General features: G+C 35.0%; 3 protein-coding genes across 5 annotated transcripts in view; all 3 read left to right on the top strand.

Annotated features, from left to right (window-relative positions):
* LOC131166020 (spindle and kinetochore-associated protein 1 homolog) overlaps positions 1-12,671 on the top strand; it is a 52,346-nt gene extending 39,675 nt beyond the window's left edge. Inside the window, exons 10-11 of one of the 3 annotated variants that reach the window (XR_009139708.1) lie at positions 11,186-11,238; positions 12,451-12,671. The gene's annotated coding sequence lies outside the window, so the exon portion shown is untranslated. Of the gene's footprint in view, positions 1-779; positions 1,338-11,185; positions 11,239-12,450 lie in introns of those variants that run through there. The other 2 variants (XR_009139709.1, XM_058124236.1) reach the window with 2 other exon arrangements.
* Positions 12,672-17,541: 4,870 nt separating this feature from the next.
* On the top strand, positions 17,542-19,837 carry LOC131166040 (L-lactate dehydrogenase A-like). Its single transcript, XM_058124266.1, has 2 exons — positions 17,542-18,194; positions 19,113-19,837. Exons 1-2 carry the CDS (start codon positions 17,586-17,588, stop codon positions 19,554-19,556), a joined length of 1,053 nt encoding a protein of 350 aa, XP_057980249.1. The 5' UTR covers positions 17,542-17,585; the 3' UTR covers positions 19,557-19,837.
* A 1,672-nt stretch (positions 19,838-21,509) lies between these two features.
* On the top strand, positions 21,510-21,899 carry LOC131166622 (pEARLI1-like lipid transfer protein 3). Its single transcript, XM_058125205.1, has one exon. It carries the CDS (start codon positions 21,510-21,512, stop codon positions 21,897-21,899), a length of 390 nt encoding a protein of 129 aa, XP_057981188.1.
* Positions 21,900-23,872: the final 1,973 nt, after the last annotated feature.

Genomic DNA, 23,872 nt, shown 5'->3' with positions numbered 1-23,872 from the left:
ATCTCTCTTTTTGTGTATACATAATACATGTGTGGCTGGGTGGCTTACATTTAAAGTTTCTCAACATTTTTTTTGCTTGTGCAGTCAAAGGTTTAGTAACTAAGAAATGCAAATTGATCAAAGCAAGTTAGATATGTGAATGACTCTTTGCATGCAAAAAATATTGTATCTAAATCTTGTAGCGCCTACAAAAAAAAAAAAAAAAAAAAATGCTCAAGTTGTACTTGAGAGCATATATTTTAGGCCTTGAATTTGGACTTGTGTGGATTTGTACAAAACTCAATCCAATTTGGTATTGCGTTTTGCCCAAATTCACACATTCAAATCCAAGATCAAAACTTCAAACTTCCAAACACTAAGCCAAGGTATATATATTGCTGAAGAGAAACAAATATTAGTGAAATCACTAGTATCATGTAAAAATATGATCTCTAAAGGATATGATATGCACAGATTATGGTTTTCCAATGATATGATATATTCACACAATGCTATTTTCCTAACACCCTCGTAAGTTGGAGAACAAATATTTTCAACTTGCAAGAAAATTGTTCTTTGCCAGTCTCTAGTGAATATAATTATAAGAAAACAGTTTGAATTAATCCAAATTGAAAGTTTTTTTCTTGAACTAGCTGGTAATTTGAACCCTGTTTTGTTTGTTCTTGGAAAATTGGATTTGAAACAATGTTGGAGGTAGCTTGGTATTGGTGGTAGATTGTTCCGGGAGAAGGATGGAAAATGGCTACATCAGAGCAACTATCTGTTTGTTTGTTTTCTAGGATCTGGGACTACTGGCTGATACTAGCCAATTGAAGATCTTCGAATGCTTGGGCAACTAGCCAATTAGCATCACCTGAGTTTGGAATGATTCTGAGAATGTCAGGATATCAGAGTAGGTGGATAGCAACTTGATAGTGTGGTTCACGAGGCTGATGCATAAATTGAACAAGAGTGTAAAAAACACAATGCCAGAATGAGCGATTGTGAGATAAATCGAACTGTTCTGGCAGCCCAAGCGCAACTGGGGAACTAAGCGTGCGTTCAGCATTCAGAATGGCCATTAAGTTTAGGGTTTTTTGTGTTGGGAGGTAGAGCATAGCAGAGTGTCCAAGTGTCAGAATTCCAATGCAGCAATTTCAGTAGCCATAGTGCCATATCAACGAGGATATTCAATATTGCTTGGCTTCAGAGCAAGACTTACGTGGCGTTTGGTTCACAAAATTGAAAATATTTTTATGCTTTGATATGCTTTAAATTTGAATAAGATATAATATAAAATTATATTGAAATTTATGTAAATTCACCCAAATGCAAATTCAAAGTTCAAAATTCATGCTTCCAAGCAATTTTATGTCATGATATTTTTTAGAATTTTATTTTTAGAAATGAGATGTTGGTGCCATAATTTTTTTTTTTTTTTTTTATGCACATGTCAGTATTTAGTTCAATATGAGAATCTTTGTTGGTATTTAAAAAAGATTACTAATACACACTCGACTTATATAAAGATTAATCATATTTTTAGCACAAAAAATTGTAAGTAAATGTGCCAAATTAAATTTTTTTTCCTCAAAATTTCAATCATGAATAAAAAAATTAACAAAATTATTCAATTATCCAAAATATTGAAGGGCAGTGTGGGTTTAAAATTTCAACTATGTTGTATTATTACTATATAATAATAATATATTTTTTTCTTGATTTCTACTTTTGTTACTATACTAATTTTTACTATAACGTAATATTATATATACTAATACTATATTACAAAGACATTATTATCCAATTTGCCAGAATAGTGGTGATAATTTAGTTTAAAAAATAAGATTTTCATGGACAAGCTTTTGATAAAACTTGCCCATCAGGGAGCATAGAAATGAGGTTTTCATATTTTGTGAGAATTATTTTTAAAAATGTAAGATTTTAGCCTCAAAACATATTGGAATGGAATACCATGAATATCATGTTCTTGTTAGGATCTTGTGAGCAATCAGAAAAATTTGAAATACCTGAAATTTACGTGGTTCGGTCAAGATTGACCTACGTCCACGGAGTACAACACAATTCACTAAAAATTCACTGGAACTGAAAGAAATACAACTTTCTCCTCACACTCTCTTCTTCCTCTCCTTTCTTCTCTGTTTCTTCTCTCTGTGCATATTTCAACTCTCCACAACTCCTCTATTTATAGGGTTGATAATCAATTACAATTTATTACAATAAATCAAAAAATTTAGAGGTTACAATCATGGAGATAAATGACATAGCTTGCACATTTTGCAAACTGCGTTTCTAGCTCATCATCTCCAGCTCTTGGCTCCAGCTACAACAATCTCCCACTTGGAGACGGAGACGCCTTCTCAACCAGTATCATGAATAAATGATGTACTCAAAATATGTCTTCAAACATGAAGACCAACTGAAGTTGAACACAACTTTAGTTTCTCTGTAGTCACCACCTTAGTTAACATATCTGTTAGATTTCTGCTACCTTGGATTTTTTCAAGTGTCAACACGCCGTCCTCTATTAGGGATCTAACAAAGTGATAACACAATCCAATATGCTTACTTCTGGAATGAAATGCGGAGTTCTTTGCCAGATGTATCACACTCTGACAGTCATTGTACAAAACATTCCTCTCCTGCTTTAATCCAAACTCTGGTAACAAACTCTGAAGCCAAATCATCTCTTTACTAGCTTCTGTCACTCTTACATACTCAGCTTCTGTAGTTGATAAAACAACAATCTTTTATATCTGTGACATCCAACTAACAGCTGTTGTGCTAATAGTGAATATATACCCGGTGATGCTTCTGTGATGATCAATTTCACCTGCAAAATCAGCATCTACAAATTCTTGGATTTTCAAATCGCTTTTGCCGAAACATAGACACTTATCAATAGTGCCACGTAGATATCTCAAAATCCACTTTACTGCTTCCCAATGTGTCTTCCCTGGATTTGACATATACTTGCTAACTGCTCCCACCGCTTGGCCAATATCCGGTCTAGCACTAATTATAGCATACATTAGACTTCCAACAGCTGAGGCATATGGTACCTTAGCCATGAAGTCTTTTTCTTCATCTGTCTAGGGAGATTGATCCTTGGAGAGACGGAAGTGACTTGCCAATGGTGTATTTACTACCTTGGTGCTGCTCATGTTGAACCTTTGTAAAATACGACTAATGTACTCTGATTGAGATAATCACAACGTTCCTCGTTGCTTATCTCTAGAGATTCGCATCCCAAGAATCTGCTTTGTAGGACCCAAGTCTTTTATATCAAATTCTTCTGACAATTGCTGCTTCAATTTTCTAATCTCTTCTATATCTGATCCTGCGACTAGCATATCATCAACATATAACAGTAGAATAATATAGTTAGCGTGATACCTTTTGAAGTAGCAATAGTGGTCGGCATTGTACTTCTGAAAATTGTTCCTCTGCATACAGTTGTCAAATTTCTTGTACCACTGCCTAGGAGCTTGTTTGAGACCATACAAACTCTTTTTCAATTTGCATACAAGATTCTCTTCACTATTTACTAAGAAACCTTATGACTGTTGCATATAAATTTCCTCATCAAGATCACCATGAAGAAATACCGTCTTCACGTCCAACTGCTCAAGATGTAAATCCTTTGAGACAACAATACTCAAAACAAATCTGATGGTTGTCAACTTGACAACTGGTGCAAAAATATTAGTGTAGTCAATTCCTTCCTTCTGTTCGAAACCTTTGACTGCTAACCGAGCTTTATACCTCTTGGATCCATCATGCTCTTCTTTGATCCTGTACATCCATTTGTTGTGAAGAACTTTCTTACCATTGGGCAACTTAACTAGTTCCCATGTTTTGTTGGAGTTAAGAGACTTCATCTTGTCTTTCATTGCAAGCTCCCATTTGCTCGAATCTCTTGCCTGACATGCTTCAACATAGCATTCAGGTTTTCCTCCATTTGTAAGAAGTAAATGGTTCACATACCTCCTGTTTGGTACGTGTTGCCGAGAAGATCTCCTAAGCTCTGGTACTGGAGTAGGAGGTGGTGGTGCAACAATCTGCTCCACATGTTCCTCTGCCTAAGGAATCTCGGCATTCTGCTGAGAATTTTCGGTGTTCTGCTGACGTGTCCTTACACCTTTTAAAACATCATCCATATCTACAAAGGTTGTTTCAGATTCTGTAGATTTTGTTGTGTGTTTATCTTTGTACATCACATTTTCATCAAAAATCACATCTCTACTTCTAATCACCTTTTTGTTTTCATCATCCCAAATGCGATATCCATATTCATCTCCACCATAACCGATGAAAGTGCATTTCTGGGATTTCAGATCTAGCTTATTCCTGGCATGATCATTGATATGTACATATGCAACACAACCAAAAACTTTCAAATGTGAAAGTCTTACCTCTTTGTTACTCCAAACTTCTTCTTGTAGACTATAGTCCAAAAGTACTGATAGACACTTGTTAATCAAATAAGCTGCTATGTTGACTGCTTCTGCCCAAAGCATCTTTGGCAAGCTTGACTGCATACACATGCTTCTGACTTTTTCTATCAACGTTCTGTTCATCCGTTCGGCTACGCTGTTGTGTCGAGGCGTACCTAGTACGATTCTTTCCATTCTGATACCATGCTCATAACATAATTTCTTGAACTCGGTGTCAAGATACTCACCACCGTTATCTATTCTCAGCTTCTTGATTTTCAAACCAGTTTTGTTTTCTACCATTACTTTCCAAATTTTAAAAGCATAAAAAACATCAGATTTATATTTCAGGAAGTAAACTCATACCTTTCGTGAATGATCATCGATAAATGTGACAAAGTAATGCTTCCCATCTGTGGACGAAATGGTTATTGGTCCCCATACATTTGAATAGACTAGCTCAAGTCTCTCTTTCTTTGGGGTACTAATGTTTGTCTGGAAACTGACTCTCTTCTGTTTCCCAAATATGCAATCCTCACATGTGTCAATCTTCACCGACTGTAAATCACTCAACTTACCCTTTGAGTGCATCACCTTGAGTCCCTTCTCACTTAGGTGTCCGAGTCGTTGATGCCATAAGTTGCTATCATCATTTCCTGTAGCAACTGTAATAGATATGCATGCATTAGGAGTTACATAAAGAGTACCACTTTTCTTACCTCGTACAATCATCAATGCACCCTTCGAAATCTTCCATTCATCACCAATGAAGGTTGTATTATATCCTTAATCTGCCAGTTGACCGACTTAGATCAAATTCTTCCTCATGTTTGGAATATATCGGACATCTCTCAGTTTCCATACAGACCTATTCATATTGATCTTCACTGTCCCCTTGTCGGCAATGTTGCAAGGTTGATCATTGCCAATATATACTTTATCGAAATTACCTGATGTATACTCCTCTAGGCAATTTCTGCTGCAAGTGGCATGGAATGAAGTTCCAGAGTCTAACACCCAAGACTCCTTTTTGCTCTCCAAAGAGTAGATCAACAAATCATCATTTTCTGAAGCATCGTTGGCTTCTGTCTTTGCCCTCGTCTCGTATTCTTTCTTCAGACTTCTGCACTGGTTATTGTAATGACCAGTTTTTCCATAGTTCCAGCACTCAATAATTTTTGTGCCCAGGGAACTTGTGTCCTGAGAACCTCTGTGTTTTCTGGATTTAGTCCACCTGGGCCTAGATTTGCCGCGGTTGTTTGATCGTCCATGCATGTTTCGTCTACCTTGACTTTCCATGTTCAAAGCTAAACTCGAAGTGGAGTCATGGTTTAACTGCATTTTGATTTCCTCCATTAAAATCATGTTGACGACCTCATCGTACACAAGCTTTGATTTCCCTGCGGAGCTACTGATTGTAGTAACAATACCATTCCAACTTTCGGGCAACTAACTGAGAGTCAGTAGGGCACGAATCTCACTATCAAATGTTATCCTGACTGAAGCGAGTTGATCCGACAACTCGTTGAAATTATTCAAATGCCTGTTAAAACTTTCATCTGCAGACATGCTCATAGTAAATAATTTTTTCATAAGATGTACCTTGTTAGCGGCTGATGGTTGCTCGTACATATTAGAAAGTGCATCTATCAGAGACTTGGTGGATGATATATGCTTGATATTGAATGCCACATACTTTGACAACTTCATTCTAATGGCTCTGAGAGCTTTTCGATCAAGCAACTCCCACTCGTCCTCGTCATAGATGCTGGCTTACCATTCAATGGTAAGTGCAACTCCTTCCCAAACAAATAATCTTCTATCTGCATATTCTAGAAACTGAAATTGTTGCTGTTGAACATTCGATTTTTGAGCTTTTTTTGTTCAACATATTGATTCACTGATTTAGAGATGGAATTAGCTCAAATGGATAGGACGGTTGGACTCGGAACGGTCGAAAACCTTAGAAATGGTTCAAGTCGTTCGAAAAATGAACCCAAAATGACTCCGAAAAGCTCGGTCAAAATCAGGTCAAACTTGGTCAACTATGCTGACGTGGCAAGGATGCTAACATGGTAGGGAGATGACGTGGCAGTGGGGCTCCTGTTGACGCGGCAGATAATGTGTCACTAGGCCCACCTGCTGACGTGGCAGGTGACGTGGCGCTGACGCGACGCTGTTGATGTGGCCGGGTCTAGAGTGGGCTGGGTTGGATACAGATCCTAGTCGGGTGCAGACCGGGTCTCAGATTGATTCGGTTTGAGTGAGTTGTCTGGTCGGGTCACCGGGTTGGAGTCGGGTTGCCGGGTTGGGTTGAGGTGGTCCAGGCGAGGAAGACGCGTGGGGGGCGTGAGCGGCAAGTCACCGGCGTGTGACGAGGCGTCCTGCTCCGGCGAGGTGCGTGTTGGCGTGTGTACCTTCGTCTGATCTCCTTTCAAGCTCCGGTTTGCACCGTTGGCTTCGTCTCGGCAAGGTGAACGTGATAATGGCCTCAAAATTCAATTTCGAGCCACTAGACAGAGCTCTGATTTTAGTGAATACTCCGATCTGGTCTTTTTGCTCCAACTAGAATCTGATACCACTTGTTAGGACCCTGTGAGCAATCAAAAAAATTTGGGACACCTGAAATTTACTTGGTTCGGTCAAGATTGACTTATGTCCACGGAGCACTACACAATTCACTAAAAATTCGCTGGAATGGAAAGAAATATAACTCTCTCCTCACACTCTCTTCTTCCTCTCCTTTCTCCTCTGTTTCTTCTCTCTGTGCATATTTCAACTCTCCATAGCTCCTCTATTTATAGGGCTGATAATCAATTATAATTTATTACAATAAATCAAAAAATTGAGAGGTTACAATCATGGAGAAAAATGACACAACTTGCACATCTTGCAAACCGTGTTTCTAACTCAGCATTTCCAGCTCCTGGCTCTAGCTATGTCTCCTGGCTCCATCTACAACAGTTCTTGGTAATGTTGAAAGATGTTACAAATGAAATGCTAGTCAAATATTCCCTTAAGCTTATGAACTATTCTATTTGCCCTTTCATGCCTCTGTCTTTAACACCCTCAAAATCATATAATCGTAAGTATTTTTATGGATTTTTGTAAGACTAAATCTTAGAACCCACAACACAATAATTCTTTAAAACATCTTAAAGAACTTCTAGTGCGCTAGTAAATTTGTCACACATATTAAACACAATTTCTAGTGAATAATTATTGAGTAAATATATTTGAAGGAAATGTGATACTTGCAAGTGTAGTGGATATTAAACATAATCATGCTTATCTCATATTTGGGAGCTTGTAATTGGACTTTAAATTTGAATTTGCATGTATTTAAATAAAATATAAATAAAATTTTATTGAATTTAGTTTAAATTCACACTAATTTAAAATTAATCATTGAAATCTATACTCTCAATATAACCTTATACTCCTTTTTGATGGTCTCTTATAAAGTAAAAGTAAATTGTTATGATGTTTTTTCATTTTTTATTTTGGCGGATATCTAAATTATAAAAGGATTTGGGGAAATAAATAAAATAGAAAATGTTTGGTAAATCTTTTCATAAGTATGCATTTACTCACTAAGAGTTTCTTTCACGTAACATTTAGGACTCAAATTTGTGATTGAGATAATTCTAGATGCCTTAGGGTTAAGTAGCAAAAAAGAGTATAATTGTCATTCTATTTGAATGTAAGGGGAGGCTAATTTTATATTTTGAACATTTGATTATGTATATTTTTATTGGCAAACTTTAGAAAGTTTTAGTGTATTGTCTTAAAAATTTTAATGTATCCATTGTGACGACTTGATTTTTCTACCATATTTTTTTTCTTATTTCATACAATAATAAATAATAACATTCCATCATTTATCCCATATTCCTGATACCATATATCAATACAGTTCGACCCGAAATGGGATACCGAGTATCTGATCATCAATACACACAAACCATGTAGTGAAATACATAAAGTGTCTGGGTTCCAAAATACAATACCAGAGTGCTATAATCTCTACACACATACATATACATCTCAAAAATCCACAAAATACTCTGGGAATCATACAAAACACATCCCCAGTTAAAAAATGCTTATCCTGACTACTAGGGTACTATGGTCTCCTCTCCTTCATATCTTTTTGCTTGTCTGTTTTGGTTTCTTGAAATGTTTACATTCTGGGTGAGACATCTCTCAGTAACACAAAATAAATTATTCACAGTGTGTGGCAACAAGAGTTGGGTCATATCATAACACATTCATTTAAATAATTATATCCATTGGGAAAAACATACAAAGTATATCATATACATATTCATTTCTTATATCATATACATACTCTTTCATTTCTCATTTTCATAATCACATTCTAGCCCATAGGTATCCACCAACATATAGCACAACGTGTTTGTAACTCATGGCTGTTCGTTTCACTTTTCACTTTTTATAAACATTTTCCAACTCATGAGCATCCGCTAGTATATAATACACGCCGCGTCTATAGCTCATGGTTTTCATATCTGTCATATAATTATCACATTTATAATAAGTAACCATCTTAAGGATATTTACATCACATCGTCATGTATTCACCCCACATGACAGGATTGTGCAGCCCGAAGGCTGGACCTAACCATGGTTGGCTTACCCAGTTAATTAAAACGGGGAACATGTCTATAGTACGATTGGCCTACCCAATCCTGGTCCGGACCCCAGGGGGTAGCACAACCCTTCTCAGGCCCAATCGACTGTCTCGCCACACTTTGTACTAGATGTGTGGTTGCACTAATCACAAATACTGGCAATAGTATTGTGCTTTGTATATTATGGTCCATCAGGGTTCTCATTTCCACATTTCTATATTCACATTTTATTACATCTGTATATTTCATTATATCAGTATTATTCTCATCATTTCTATATCATTTCCATCATATCTGTATTCATTTCATCTCATATCTATATGTATTTCAATTCAACATTTCTATATAAAATATCTCTATGCATATCACGCATATCATTATTTTAGTAAAAAGTATATGTATCTCACATTTTATCATATTTCTGTAAAAACATAATCTGTATATCATATTTCATCATTTATCTGAAAAACATATCTGTATATCACATATATTATCATTTCTCAGTAAAACCTATTTATGTTTCTCATATTTTATATTTGTATAAAACATGTCAATTTATCTCATATTTATCATATCCATACAAAAACATATTCATATATCTCATATCATATATATCTCATTTCATCACATTCCTAGTATAGAGCAGTTATTTCATATTTCTCATGCCACACAATTTTTGTCTGATAATCATAATATAATAATCACTGGGAAAATATTCATATTCTCAATTTCACATACTTTAATCAATCGGTTAATTTCCCAAAACTATCTGTTATAATTTATTCCCCTTATATGCTTATTGAGAGAATTCCTACGAAGATCCTAAACCCACACCCGTGGCGTTCGGAGCTCAAAAACCTTGAAATCATATTTTCCTCAATTCAATCAATTCAATTCCATAATAATGATTACATTCACATTTTCCAAAGCCCATATACTCCAAATAACCAGTTAAATTGAATACAACTAATAATTTATCTCCCTTACCTCAGTTTTGGAGTGGTGTTTAGAATGCCTAAATTGAAAATCTGCTCTGAATAACTTGCTCAGGGTCGCTCCCAGGACCTCGTGGTAGCATCTGATCGTCAATTTGGGTTGAAATCGGAGAGAAATCGAAGAGAGAAGGGGAAGGGTTTCGTAGGTTCCTTGAGAGAGAGATTTATTTTGTTTTAAATGAAATGAGCTGCAGAATTTCTTTTAATTCAACATTGCCAGACAAAACCGTCGACGATTTTCTTGTGGACTTCAAAACCGTCGACGGTTTAGTTTTTGACCAAACCATTTTAACTGTTTTACCCATTTACCTGGATGCGGTAACACATAACCGTCAACAGTTTTTCTGAGCTCCATGAAACCGTCGACAGTTTGATCTACACCAGACCAAAAGTCCTCTTTTCTTTATTTTTCTTATTATTTAAATTTTCCAAGTCTCTACATCCATAGTAGTCCAAGGACCCCATTCATGATTAATTATAAATCCAAAAGGGAAATTGAGAAGAGAATAACCAAAAATATAATTGTTTCAAACTTTTGATTGAACTCGTTTCTTAACCACACAGTTGCCTAACCCTCTAAGTTTGAGTTCACATGTAAAGTATGAAAACAAAAAAACAAAAATCCTCCATAAAATACTTATTCACTTGTCAAGATAGGGAGAGAATTCGCCACATGGCAGAATACGATGGGCTCTAGGAATATGAAATAGATCATTGATGAGGCTGCGATCCGGACGCTTAGAGAAAACAAATGTTGTACGTCCAAGATTGTGCCACGTCACTCCCCAAATACGCAGTCTTGGTTGTGCCACGTGTCATCGTCCGTAGGATGACACATGTTCCATTAATTATATGTTTTTTTTTTTGAAAAAATCTAATATAAAAAAAAAAAACCTTTTTTCCTTCCTTTTCTTTTATCTCTTCTTTTCCTTTCTTTTTCTCTTCTTCTCCCCAATACTCTCTCTCTCTCTCTCTCTCTCTCTCTCTCTCTCTCTCTCTCTCTCTCTCTCTCTCTCCATTTTTGAATTATTCTCTCTTTCCTTGATCTTACTCTCTCTCTTTATAATTTCTCATTTTTTTTTTTTTTCAATTTTTGCAGATTCAAATGAAGGAAACGACAACGATAGTTTCTTATGGATCTGAAACCCACAAGTAAGTTTTTCCTTATATTTTGATTTTTATTTCAATTTTTATCTTTGATTCTAATTTTTTTTAATAAAAATTTTCCTTTTAAATTTTCTTAGGAAGCAAACACAGTTTAGGGTTATTTGGGATTAGGCCGGTATAGGCATTTGGTTTGGGCTAGATTGGGCCTTTGCCGGGGTAAATTGGTAGGTTGGGCGTAGGATAGAGCTTAGCCCAATTAGGCTTTGAACTGAGTTGGATATAATTGGGCTTAGTTCTAACAATTAGGTTGATACGTTGATCTGGGTCTAGGTAATCAAGTGGGATTTGGTTTAAAGTTTTAACGGGCTTAGTCTGAATTCAATTGGGGCTTGGTCAATTGGGTCGAACCCAATATGATTTGACATGGGCTTTGGGTTCTAGGATTACTGGATTTGGGTTAATGGGTCAATGCATCCACATCAAGGTTGACCTAGGTCTTGTGTCTTCAGGTTATTTGATGTAGACTTAGGTTCAGTTGACCTGGGTCTCTGGGTCAGACCACGAAGTATTCGAATCCAAATTTGGACCTAGGCTTTCCAATATGGTAATTTAGATTTTGGGACAATGTTAAATTCTGTTTAGGGTTCCGTTTCAAACAAATCCCAATTTGAACTAAAAATTTAGCAATGCCAAAAATTGCAAGAGAATTAAACTGATTAATACCAACCTCTATTCTAGAATTTTGCCAACCTGCTCTTCCTTTGCTTGAACTCTCTTCAAAGTCTCTACTGCCAAGTCTTATCTAATTTTAGCAACTCAAACCCTTTAGTCTTCGATCACTCAATTTTTCCTTCACCTTTTTGCATTTCTTTCTCAAAAATATTTTTCAATAACCAGTTCCTCTCCAAATTTCCTTCCATCAACTCTTTTTTTAGTGAGCAATTCCTTCTCCCATTTCCCTTTTACAATAACTAGTTCCTCTCCAATTTTCTCCTCTATTGTTCTCCCTCTAATTTGCTTCCCCTTCACTCTTTTGAAAATCTCTATTTATAGGCCAAAAGAAGCATTTCCAATTAAATTTGATCGATCAAATCAAATTTAATGGATCAATCAAATATAAAGTCCAATTGATCAATTAATTTGAATTTGTCCAATCAAATATAAAGTCTAATTTATCAATTAATTTGAATTTGATCATCAAATTCAAAGCTATTTGATTGATTTTATTAACTTAAACTCTCTTGTGTGTGTGTACAGATGCAAGCATGGAGGAATTGGCCTACTAGACCCTTTATTTTATTTTTTTGTTTTTGTTTATTATTTTTCATTTTCCATATATTCATTTTTTTATTTCTATGAAATCAATTTTGTTATTTCCATGTATTCAATTTTTATTTTCCATTTGAAACTGTACAAAATGAATATAATTAAATTGAATGGAATAGTCCAATTTTTGCTCTATAGAGCCCCAGAAAAAAGAAGGTGTTTATAGTTATTCTTTTTTATTGGTTTGCTACTTAAGATGACAGGAAGACTTGTCTTTTGGCATCTTACAGTAAAAAATCTATAAAGACAAGAGACACAAATTTTAGACTGGGCATTATATAGAAAAATCCTACCAAAAAATAATATGTGGATTTACAAAGATGCATGGAAGCACAAATTAAGGTGTAAATTGTCCTACTTTATGAAGAGATCATTACTCTGGATTTGGGAACTATGCCACATGCCTCCAAGGTAGATAAATCATCACAACTTGAAAATGACTATTCGAATTCGAGAACTAATGGCTCATAATTTCGAGATAGCCAAAACATCATAACTTGAAAATCACAACTTTGAAAAGTGACTACCTAGATATCTAAGGTAGATCATAACTTTGAAAGTGACTACTTGAATTTGAGAACCAATGTTATATGGATTCAAAGTAGATATCACAACTTGGAAATGACTACTTGAATTTGGGAACTAATGACACCGTAATTCGAAATAAACAAAAATTTGGAAGCGATTGCTCAGATTTGGGAACTAATGACACCATGCCTTAAAGATAGCTAAAATAACTTGAAAATGACTACTTGGATTTGTGAACTAATGCCACATGCCTCCAAGATAGCCAAACAACTTGAAAGCGACTACTCAGATTTGGGAACTAATGTTACATGCCCTTCAAATAGTCAAAACAACTTGAAAGGGACTATTCAAATTTGGGAACTAATGTCACATGCCTCTAAGATAGTTAAAACAATTTGGAAGCGACTATTCAAATTTGGGAATTAATGTCACATGCCTCTGAGATAGTTAAAACAACTTGGAAGCGACTATTCAAATTTGGGAACTAATGTCACATGCCTCTGAGATAGCCAAAACAACTTGAAAATGACTACTCGAATTTGGAAACTAATGTCATATGCCTCCAAGATAATCAAAACAACTTAGAAGCGACTATTCAGATTTGGGAACTAATGCCACATGCCTCTGAAATAGCCAAAATATCTTAACTTTGAAGGTGATTACTTGGATTCGGGAACTATGCCACATGCCTTCGAAGTAGACAACATAACTTGAAAATAATTACCTGGATTTGGATACTATTACCACATGCTTCCAAGGTAGACAAAACAATTTAAAAAGGACTACTCGGATTTGGGAACTAATGCCCTCATACCTTAAGTAGATTGCAAATCTTTCCAATTTATAGAAGACGATGAATTAAAATGTGAGAAGTGAAATGAAAACTATTCACAAAATCTATGAAAGAAATTTGAATGATATGAATATTATGATGCATGAAGTGAAGACACATCCTAATTCTACTCGTGCAATGATTTTACAAAATGCATGTGGATTGCGTCCTATCACTATTGATACTATGCATGCAGTGCATGAAGATGCACAAACTTCCTTTTTAGGTATGCTCGTGAACCAATGCCTATTCAAACAACAGACAAGATTTTGAAACCAATCTTTGCCGTATCTCAATTTTGCTCATCATTTTTCAAATTCTAATATGTGGAGAAGAAAGTTTATGTTTTTCCAATGATGCCCCTATTAACAATCTTCGAGAAATTATAATCTTGAGTAAAAAATATCACTCGCGTTGTCTAATGTGAGTGCCCTTGGATTTTGCCTTCTCACAACTTGGCATGTCATCTGCCTCAGGCTACTTATGACCAAGTTATTTAACTTGACCTCTTTATCTCAAGCATGTTGATTAACCAATACATCCTTGAACTCTTGTGGCAACAACACCCATTTAGGGACCCTATTCTTAATGTTTAAATCAATTTTAAATTAAATGAATAAGTATGCAATCAAATAACATAATCTCATTAGGAATACAAATGAAATACTCAAACTTGTCTATTTTCTTGGTTTCCATGCTTATTGTTGTGATATGGATTGAAAAATTAAGATGCACGGCGGAATAAATACAACAAGTAAATGAAACACAACTCAATAAGATTTATGTGGTTCGGCAAATCCTACATCCACGGAAGCAATGACACACAAATTTTACTATAAAAATTACAAAGTACACAATACACTTCTCAAATGATCACACACATATATCAATACATGCTCAGAATGACATATATAACACTCTCTTGGAGGTTTCCCTCTCCGTTTACCCAACCACCCCAACATTCAAATTCAAAATTCAAAAAACTACTCGCAGCCCAGAACTTCTCGTCGACGAGAACATGGGATTCGTTGATGAGACCATTTTTATGCTCTCGGTATCTTAGAAACTCTGAACTTTTGGGTCTCTCCGGATCTTCTCATCGACGAGCACAGGACACTCATCGACGAGTCCTTGCTGTCTCCTCGTCGATGAGTCCCTGCTATGCTACTCCTTCATGTTTTTCTTTTTTCTTTGTTTATGAAATCCAAAGTATAAGAGTCACACCACAAACAACACTTATCTAACAAGAAGTGGCTTTACTAGTACTATGATGTCGTGCAACCTTAATATTAATTTAGAGAATCAAATCAATGGGCGAACTCTTTCGATTTTTCTTTGATAACATGCTTCTCTACTATATTGGCCATATTTTGATTAACCCAAAAGTTCAGTTGGTTATCGTTAGCTGAATTTGCAGATACATTCTTCCCTCTATCCCATGATTCCTCTATTCCTTTAGGTTTCTATATCAAACTCAAATCCCAACTTGAATTTAAAATTTAGCAATGTCAAAAATTGAAACATAATTAAATTGATTAATACCAACCTACATTCCAGAATTCTACCAAACTGCTCTTCTTTTGTTCGAACTCTTTTCAAAGTCTCCACTGCCAAGCTTCTCCAATTTTAGCAACTTGAACCCTTCAGTATTTAGTCTTTGATTACTCAATTTTTCCCTCATTTTTTTGGATTCAATTTTCTCAAAAAAAAAAAATTTTTTTTTTTTTCAATAACTTGTTCCTCTCCAAATTTCCTTCCTTCAACTCTTTTTTCAGTGAGCAATTCCTTCTTTCGTTTCCTTCTTACAATAACCAGTTCTTCTCCAATTTTCTCCTCTATTGTTCTCCCTCTAATTTGCTTCCCCTTCACTCTTTTGAAAATCTCCATTTTTAGGACAAGAGAAGCACTTCCAATTAAATTTGATTGAACAAATCAAACTTAATGGATCAATCAAATATAAAGTTCAATTGATCAATTAATTTGAATTTGTCCAATCAAATTTAAAGTTTAATTGATCAATTAATTCAAATTTGTCCATCAAATTCAAAGCTAATTGGTTGATTTTATTCTGATCTTATTAACTGAAATTCTCTTGTGTGTACAAATGCAAGCATGGAGGAACTGGCCTACTGGACCCTTTATTTTATTTTTTCTATTTTTTTTTTCATTTTTCATGTATTCAAATTTTTTTTTTTTTCCTTTGCAACTATACAAAATGAATATAAATTAAATGGAATAGTCTTATTTTTGCTATATAAAGCCCTAGATAAAATAGGGTGTCTACAAGTTCCTTTTAAAGTTAAAAGAAAAAAGTTATTTACCAACTGAATTATTTGTAATTTGTATTATACAAAAATAGAATTTCTTCCTTTTAAAAAATATACTTTGTGTCTATTTGGAATTTAAAAAAAGCTAGGAAAAAATGAAAGAATTTATTTTTTTTCTATTTAATGACCAAGAAAAATGAGAAATAAAATAAAATATATAACAAAAAATTAATAAATATTAATTTCACTCATCATTAATATTTAATTTTTTCTTAATTTGCAATCATATTTAAACAATTAAGTTTGATAACATTTAATATATAGAAAAAATATAAAGAAATATATATATATATATATATAAATATTTGTGTGTGCGCGTGTAGGACCATCAAATAAGGAACATAGGCGCCTAGATTCTAAGACTATGGCTCTAATTGAGAATTGGTACTCCCAAGGACTAAGTTTGGTCCATGGTCTGCCCATTCCTACCCATCACCCACCCACTATCACTATTTTAAAAGCTTTGACAAAGAAAGGTCATATGAAATTTATTATTTTTTTCTTGTAATACAAATGTTTCTTAAATTAAAAATCAAAGTATTAAATCTTAAAGTAATATGTACATTAGCCACGCTTCCTTTACTAAAATTGTATTATATTATGCATTATTTGATAACTCAAGAAGTCTTTTATCTTTTGTTCAAATCTAATTTCAAGTGGAGAAATTTCAAAGATATTTAGGACGAGATAAATCTCGAAAATATGACTTTCTATATCCATTTATTTTTTTAAGAGTATTTTTGTATACTTGTTTATGATGGTACATTAACTTTGTTATAAAATGTAGACTATAAATAAAATTTCAACAAACTTTATAAGTGGTTTGTAATTTGTCTTAATTTTTATGTATTCCACTTTAGTATATGCAGAGAGAGAGAGAGAGAGAGAGAGAGAGAGAGAGAGGAAGAAAAATCATACTGAAGCCTTTTTCCAAGGAGTGCATCTAGAAAATGAGAACTGAATGTAGAAGTAGCATAGAGAGTCAGCCAGAATTAATCTGCAGAAGTATTAATATGTGGGGGCTGATATTCTCCATGAATTAATTAATTATATAAGCTAGCAGATATTTTCAACATTCGTACTCCTCGACCTTTCTGTCTCCAATGCTCCATCACCACAGCTATTCAAACTCAAATCCGCGGTAGCCATCGGCCCACAGATTCCAGATGGTATTGACATTTCAACAGTAGTATTCCACGACGATCCCTTCTTTTCCACGCGTGGCGCATGCCCATTGGCTGGCGACAAATGCTCTTGTGGACCCAACTATCTCCCAACTGCCATAGACAATTACCTTCATCTTCTCTATATAATGACAACCAAAATGAACTGATTTGCTATACATTCACATAATCGATTACATACAAGCAATAACATCCATGGAGAAAAGCCCTTCTTCTTCTTCTCTGGGCCCAATGGGCCTCGACTTCGCCGGCTCTTTCTTCAGGCCCATCCAACTTGCCGCCCCCCCGTCCCCCACCAAGCGCCACACCAAGGTCTCCGTCGTCGGCGCCGGCAACGTCGGCATGGCCATCGCCCAAACAATCTTAACCCAGGACCTCGCCGACGAGCTCGTCCTGGTCGACGCCAATCCCGACAAGCTCCGCGGCGAAATGCTCGACCTCCAGCACGCTGCAGCGTTCCTGCCGCGCACCAAGATACTCGCCTCCGTCGATTCCTCCGTCACGGCCGACTCCGACCTGTGCATCGTCACCGCCGGCGTGCGCCAGGGAGTGGGCGAGACCCGGCTGAACCTCATCCGTCGGAACGTGACGTTGTTCTCTGAAATTGTGCCGGCGCTCGCGAAGCACTCGCCGGATTCGATACTGATTATAGTGTCGAACCCGGTGGACGTGCTGACGTACGTCGCATGGAAGCTGTCGGGGTTTCCGTCGAACAGGGTGATCGGCTCTGGAACGAATCTGGACTCGTCGAGGTTCCGGTCCATGATTGCGGATCATCTTGACGTCAATGCCCAGGATGTTCAGGTACCTACGTGGTTAATTCTCTTGCTTGGCATGGATTGAAAAAAAGTGGGCAGCTTTTCCTAGCTTTTTATAATTCCATTTAGTTGCTTGCAGATGCACAATTATTATCCTTTAATTTGTTGTCTGTAAGTAAATTTTTTTGGGTACTCCAACTTAATCTATTTTGCTATTGCTGGCTTCTCATTGTTTACCAAGGAGGAGGGGAACAATTTAAATAATTTTTAAACTTTTTTCAGAATAAAAGAATTGGTGCATATGTATGCATGCATGGATGCATTTAGGCATACATATCTATTGGGAGTTCTAACATATTTCATTTGGAATTTAAGATTGTGAATTTGGTGCATCTCCTCTCACAATTTTCTATTCTATTCATGCTACACTCTAGAGTTCAAACTTATTGATTTAGATGTTATTAAAATGTAATATAAAATTATATTTAATTTTTTTTAAAAAAATGATATTAATCAAAATTGAATACATACATATATTCTAAATTTGAAAAATACGAATTTTGAGTATTCAATTTGGATTAATATCATTTTAAAAAAAAAAAAAATTGAATATAATTTAGTCATACAATTTTGGGCAAACCCTTGTCATTGCTAAATTTCCAACTCATTAGCTTGAAGCACCAAAGTATTTGATATTTGACATTTGTCTTTAGGCTTATCACTTTTAATAAGAGATTTATGTTTTTTTTATACCTCATTTGACTTTATAAAAGAAAACCTTTTTAGACATTTAGCAAAATGTTATTTTAGCCTGTTAAAACAAGCATTTTTTAATTAAAAAATAATTTTTAATTAATTTAATGATTAATAAATTGCATACATGATTTTCATAAATCACTTGAACGTCCTAACATTATTTCTTTTTTTTCTTTCCTTATGTACAAAATTTGCAAAACTTAATTAGGCATACATTGTTGGGGAGCATGGCGATAGTTCAGTAGCACTATGGTCTAGTATAAGCGTGGGAGGAGTTCCAATTCTAAGTTTCTTAGAGAAGCAACAGATTGCATTTGAGAAAGAGACTCTCGAGAACATCCACAAAGAAGTGATTGAGAGTGCATACGAAGTTATTCGCCTCAAGGCTTACACCTCATGGGCTATTGGTTATTCAGTGGCAAGCTTGGCTCGAACCATCCTTCGGGACCAAAGGAGGATTCACCCAGTCTCTATCCTTGCCAAGGGCTTCTATGAAATCAATGGCGGTGATGTGTTCTTTAGCCTCCCAACACAGCTTGGAAGGAATGGAGTTCTTGGTGTGACTAATATTCATATAACAGATGAGGAGGCTCAACAACTTCGAGACTCGGCAAAGGTCATCTTGGATGTTCAAAGTCAACTTGAGATATAAATTAAAAGAGTAAAAAGTGAAAAACAAATTACTTTTATATGGTGAATTATTTAATAAGTTCCAAATAAAGTTAATCAGGTCTTGTTAAAAAATTTGTACCAAAGAACAAAATTGGTTCGAAGGTTCGCGATTTAGCCCATATGTCCAGGAGATTATCATTCACGTCTAGGTGACTAATAGTCTTGTAGATAGGGATAAGGTAAACTAGGAAGGGCACAAATATTGTGATGCAATTAATTTGCAGCTACGCATAAATAAAATGTTTATGGTGTTGGGTGATATTTGTCAAAGTTGTTTTACTATATATATATAAATTTTCTTGTCTTGTAATGGAAGAAAGAAAAAAGAAAACAAAAACAAAAGAGCAATCGGGCCTTAATGGTTCTATCCATATTTAATTTTACAGATCCTTGGCATACATGGTAAGCCCAAGGCACAAATATCACATCTTTCTTAAGGTGCAATGATCCCTTATCATTGAATTAAACGCGATCCATAGCTTCACTCGTTGACCAAACAATGAACAACATGGCATCAATCTTTCTATTTAAATGTGAAACCACATAGTGATTAAGACAAGCTAGAGGATTCCCCTTCACCTCTATATACGCATAAAATTTTCCATTAACTCTTAGTTTTCTCTTATACAAGTCTAATTTAGGCATTGAAGGGTTGTCACCAAAGCATCCTTCTGCTGAATTTATATCAAATACCATTTCTTACAGGAGTAAGAGAAGATTGTGGCATGGTCATTGACATCCTTTTGTAAAAAGAAGATCTATTGCAATTATTCATGGTGGCTTACATATATATTGCAGTTACAATCATAGGAAAACATCTAACATATTGCATTTAATTGATTGTTTGGTGGCTTTCAAGGATGCATACTTTAAGGAAAAATTACGAATTTTTTTTTTTTTTTTGGATTGATAGAATTATTGACATCTTGTGATACCAAAGATGTTTTTCTTCTCTTTGAAAAAATGCCACAAATACATTGTCAATAACTCAAATTTTTTTTTTTGCATATTTTTGCCAATAAAGTGTATGTGTGGCCAGTGGTGCTACTTGTAATTAGGGAGATTGGTTGTGATTTTTTATTTTTTATTTTTTTTTACTATAGTTAATGAAGTGCGGAAAATTGTTTAAAGATTTTTTATGAGACAAGGATTTTTAGGGAACGCTTTTAAATATGGTTCACGTGAAAATACTCCATTGTGCAATTTTTTGAACCCCAACTGAATTTTTTTTACAAGAATTAATGCACTTCTAATGTTCTTTCTAGTTATAATTCGGATATATAGAATTTTCAATGACAATGATATAATGGAGCAAGCAAAATAGATGGTAAAACTAAAGAATTAGACACTTGGATTTTAAATGACTATGAATACGTTAACTTTATTCATTCTTCAAACATTAACCTTAATTATTAATAGTTGAAAGTAGTTAAATAAGTGTCCCCAACTATCTCATACCCCTTCTCACGCCCTCTTAGGCAGGTAAGAACCCGAAACCTTAGACGAAAAATTTGCAAATCTAACAGTCGAAATGTCCTTGAAAGAACACCTCACCATGTTTTTCTCTAACAATTAACCATACGGAACTTTATCAGACATGTCTTTGGTCAATTGGTACAATTAATTCATTACAGCTATATTTAAGCCATTGGGTCAATCTGAATCTGTCCAATTTCAGCCTACGCGCCAAGCGAATCGCATGGCTGCTTGATCATCAGTACTCTTCATATCGCTTAATTCTCTTTTCTCCATCTATAAAAGCCCAAGCCCATCCCCTCCATTTCCCCACCACCACCCCTTCCCCAGTTGGAGACTGATAATCTCTACTACTTAACTTGATCATCCCAGCTTAGCCAGCTAGCTACCAATCCCAACCTAGCCTTGGGCCTTGAGCGTTCAGCGGTGGCCGGCCGGTGCGTACACATCCCTAAACATGGCTTCTCCAAAGGCTGCAGCTGTTGCAACAACCACTGCTGCCCTCATTTTCATCCTCTTGTTCGCGACGGCAAGCGGTTCGAGGGATATTGCTCACGCCTACAATACTCAAGACCCCGCGGCGGAGGCATCGTGCCCTCAGGACAGCATCAAGTTTGGGGTATGCGGCGGACTGTTGGATGACTTGTTGCACTTTGCAGTGGGAAACCCGCCGTCCGGCCCTTGCTGCTCCGTCCTCGAGGGACTCGCCGATTTCGAAGCTGCCATTTGCCTTTGCACTGCCTTTCAAGCCAATGTCCTTGGTGTCAACTTAGGCATTCCCATTTCCTTGAACTTGCTCATGAATTACTGTGGGAGGAATGCACCAGTAGATTTCCAATGCGCCTAGATTCCATATCTTTTTTTTATTTTTTATTTTTCAAGCATAGGTAGTAGAGGGGTTCAATCGTAAATTGATCGACTATTTGGGATAAGGTAGTGCATTGGATACGATAGAAAAAGGAGGAAAATTAAGTTAGGTAAAAGGTTTTATCTAATTTTTTATTTTGTAGAATTTGAATTTGAATTTGAGTGGATTTAAATAAATTTAAATATAATTTTTTATTACATCTTATTCAAATTCAATCTCTCTCCAAATATATGAAAGATAAATAAAAATAAATTTATTTTACTTTTACAAAAAGTAACTAGTAGGAGAACAATTGACAAAAAGTTGAGAAGTAACATTTCATATATATATATATATATATATATATATATATATTTGTTTATAATCATTTCTCTATACTTTCATGTTCTTCAACTCAAAAAATGAAATAGAAAAGTGGGTTTTTATTGTTCTTCTTCCATATCCTTTTTTCTTGCATTTTTCTTTTATATAAATATATTTATTTTAAATAGGTACAATATTAAGAGAAGTGTTTCTTGGCAAGTCTTAACCTAATGCTTGTGCTGGTATAATAAAGGTAAAAATAATAAATGGGTAAGGCTATTTTTGTTTTTTAATGATTTGGAACTTCAACCTGAATAAGCCCTTTAGATCCAATATGGGGAGATATTATACAAGGATTCTTCCCCTCCTCATGTCCGTTTACCTATATTTAGATGTTTAACATGTGACAAATTGATCATATATCCATTAAAAAACATATAAATAGGGGATCTATTTTCAATATGTTTAGAATTTAAGAAACAAGCACATGGATATGGGGAGGAGGAGGTCCATTGACCATGTAAAGGTGTTATGTTCGGTCAAAGATCAAAAAATTTGACCATCTCAAATTATATGTTAAAGTAATCCGAGTTTGGATTTGCATTCTTTAAGATTGAAAAATTGTCTACCCTGACCTAACAAAAAATGACTAGTGGATAGCCCCCAAAAACTCATTGATTCATTTGGATTAGCGGATCTAGAATGTGCCAAATGATCTAGAATGTGCCAAATGAAAATCAAAATCGAAAACATATATAGATGGTGTGTCATTTATTATACTACTCTATGAAATAGATTAATTCTATTGGACTTAATTATTATTATATGGTAGCATGAAGAGAAAGTTGAATATATATATATATATATATATATATATATATATATATATATTAATTTGAGTTAAAAAATTGTAATGCTACTTGAATTTCACATCATCAATTATGATTGACGAGTCTTGTGTCTTAAAAGATTATTGAACAAATCCAATAAAATAAATAATTAATTTAACGCAAATATTTTGTAAGCCAAGAAGTTTTGGTGCTCCTGACTGATTTATTGAATATTAAACTTGTGGGACTGCAGTGGAGACATCCACTATAGGAAAAAAGGTTATTAGTTGTAGATGCCTCAATTTTAATTAGGCCATTTTCAGGAAGACCCGACATAATTGAAGTTAACCTTATCCCCGGGAATGGGAGGATCCAATTGAGTCCCTTTCAAAATCAAGCCCTAGAGTCTTGAGTTTTCGGTAATCAAGTCTCGGTTATTTTCAAAAATAAGTCCCATTTGTTTTCAATAATCGAATACCGGTTGTTTTCAAAATGAGTCCTGTGTCTTCAAAATAGAGTGAGTTTTGGTTATTTTCAGCAAAGTGAGTCCCAATATTTTTAAGTCGAGTCCCGGTATTTTCAAAATAAATCCCGATTATTTTTTTTTAAATTAAGTCTTTTAAACTTGAGTCTTTCGATTTGAGCCCCTTAATTTTTAAATTGAATCTTTCAGATTTTTGAATTGAGTCATCTAATTTTAAAATTGAATTCATTAAATTTTATTGAGTCATTTTTATTAAATCGAGTCTGGATCCTTTTATTTTTAGGAATTAAGTTTATTTTTAAACCCCACAGCCCTGACTCGGCCTAAAAACGGTT

The sequence above is a fragment of the Malania oleifera genome, chromosome 10 (assembly GCF_029873635.1).
Source record: "Malania oleifera isolate guangnan ecotype guangnan chromosome 10, ASM2987363v1, whole genome shotgun sequence".
NCBI lineage: Eukaryota > Viridiplantae > Streptophyta > Magnoliopsida > Santalales > Ximeniaceae > Malania > Malania oleifera.
This window is presented reverse-complemented; position numbering and strand designations above follow the sequence as displayed.

Bases quoted from the DNA above. Each gene is read 5' to 3' on its own strand.
- LOC131166622 (XM_058125205.1), top strand. From the start codon at position 21,510: ATGGCTTCTCCAAAGGCTGCAGCTGTTGCAACAACCACTGCTGCCCTC.
- LOC131166040 (XM_058124266.1), top strand. From the start codon at position 17,586: ATGGAGAAAAGCCCTTCTTCTTCTTCTCTGGGCCCAATGGGCCTCGAC. The intron at 18,195-19,112 runs GTACCTACGTGG...AAACTTAATTAG, and splicing joins TCAATGCCCAGGATGTTCAG to GCATACATTGTTGGGGAGCA.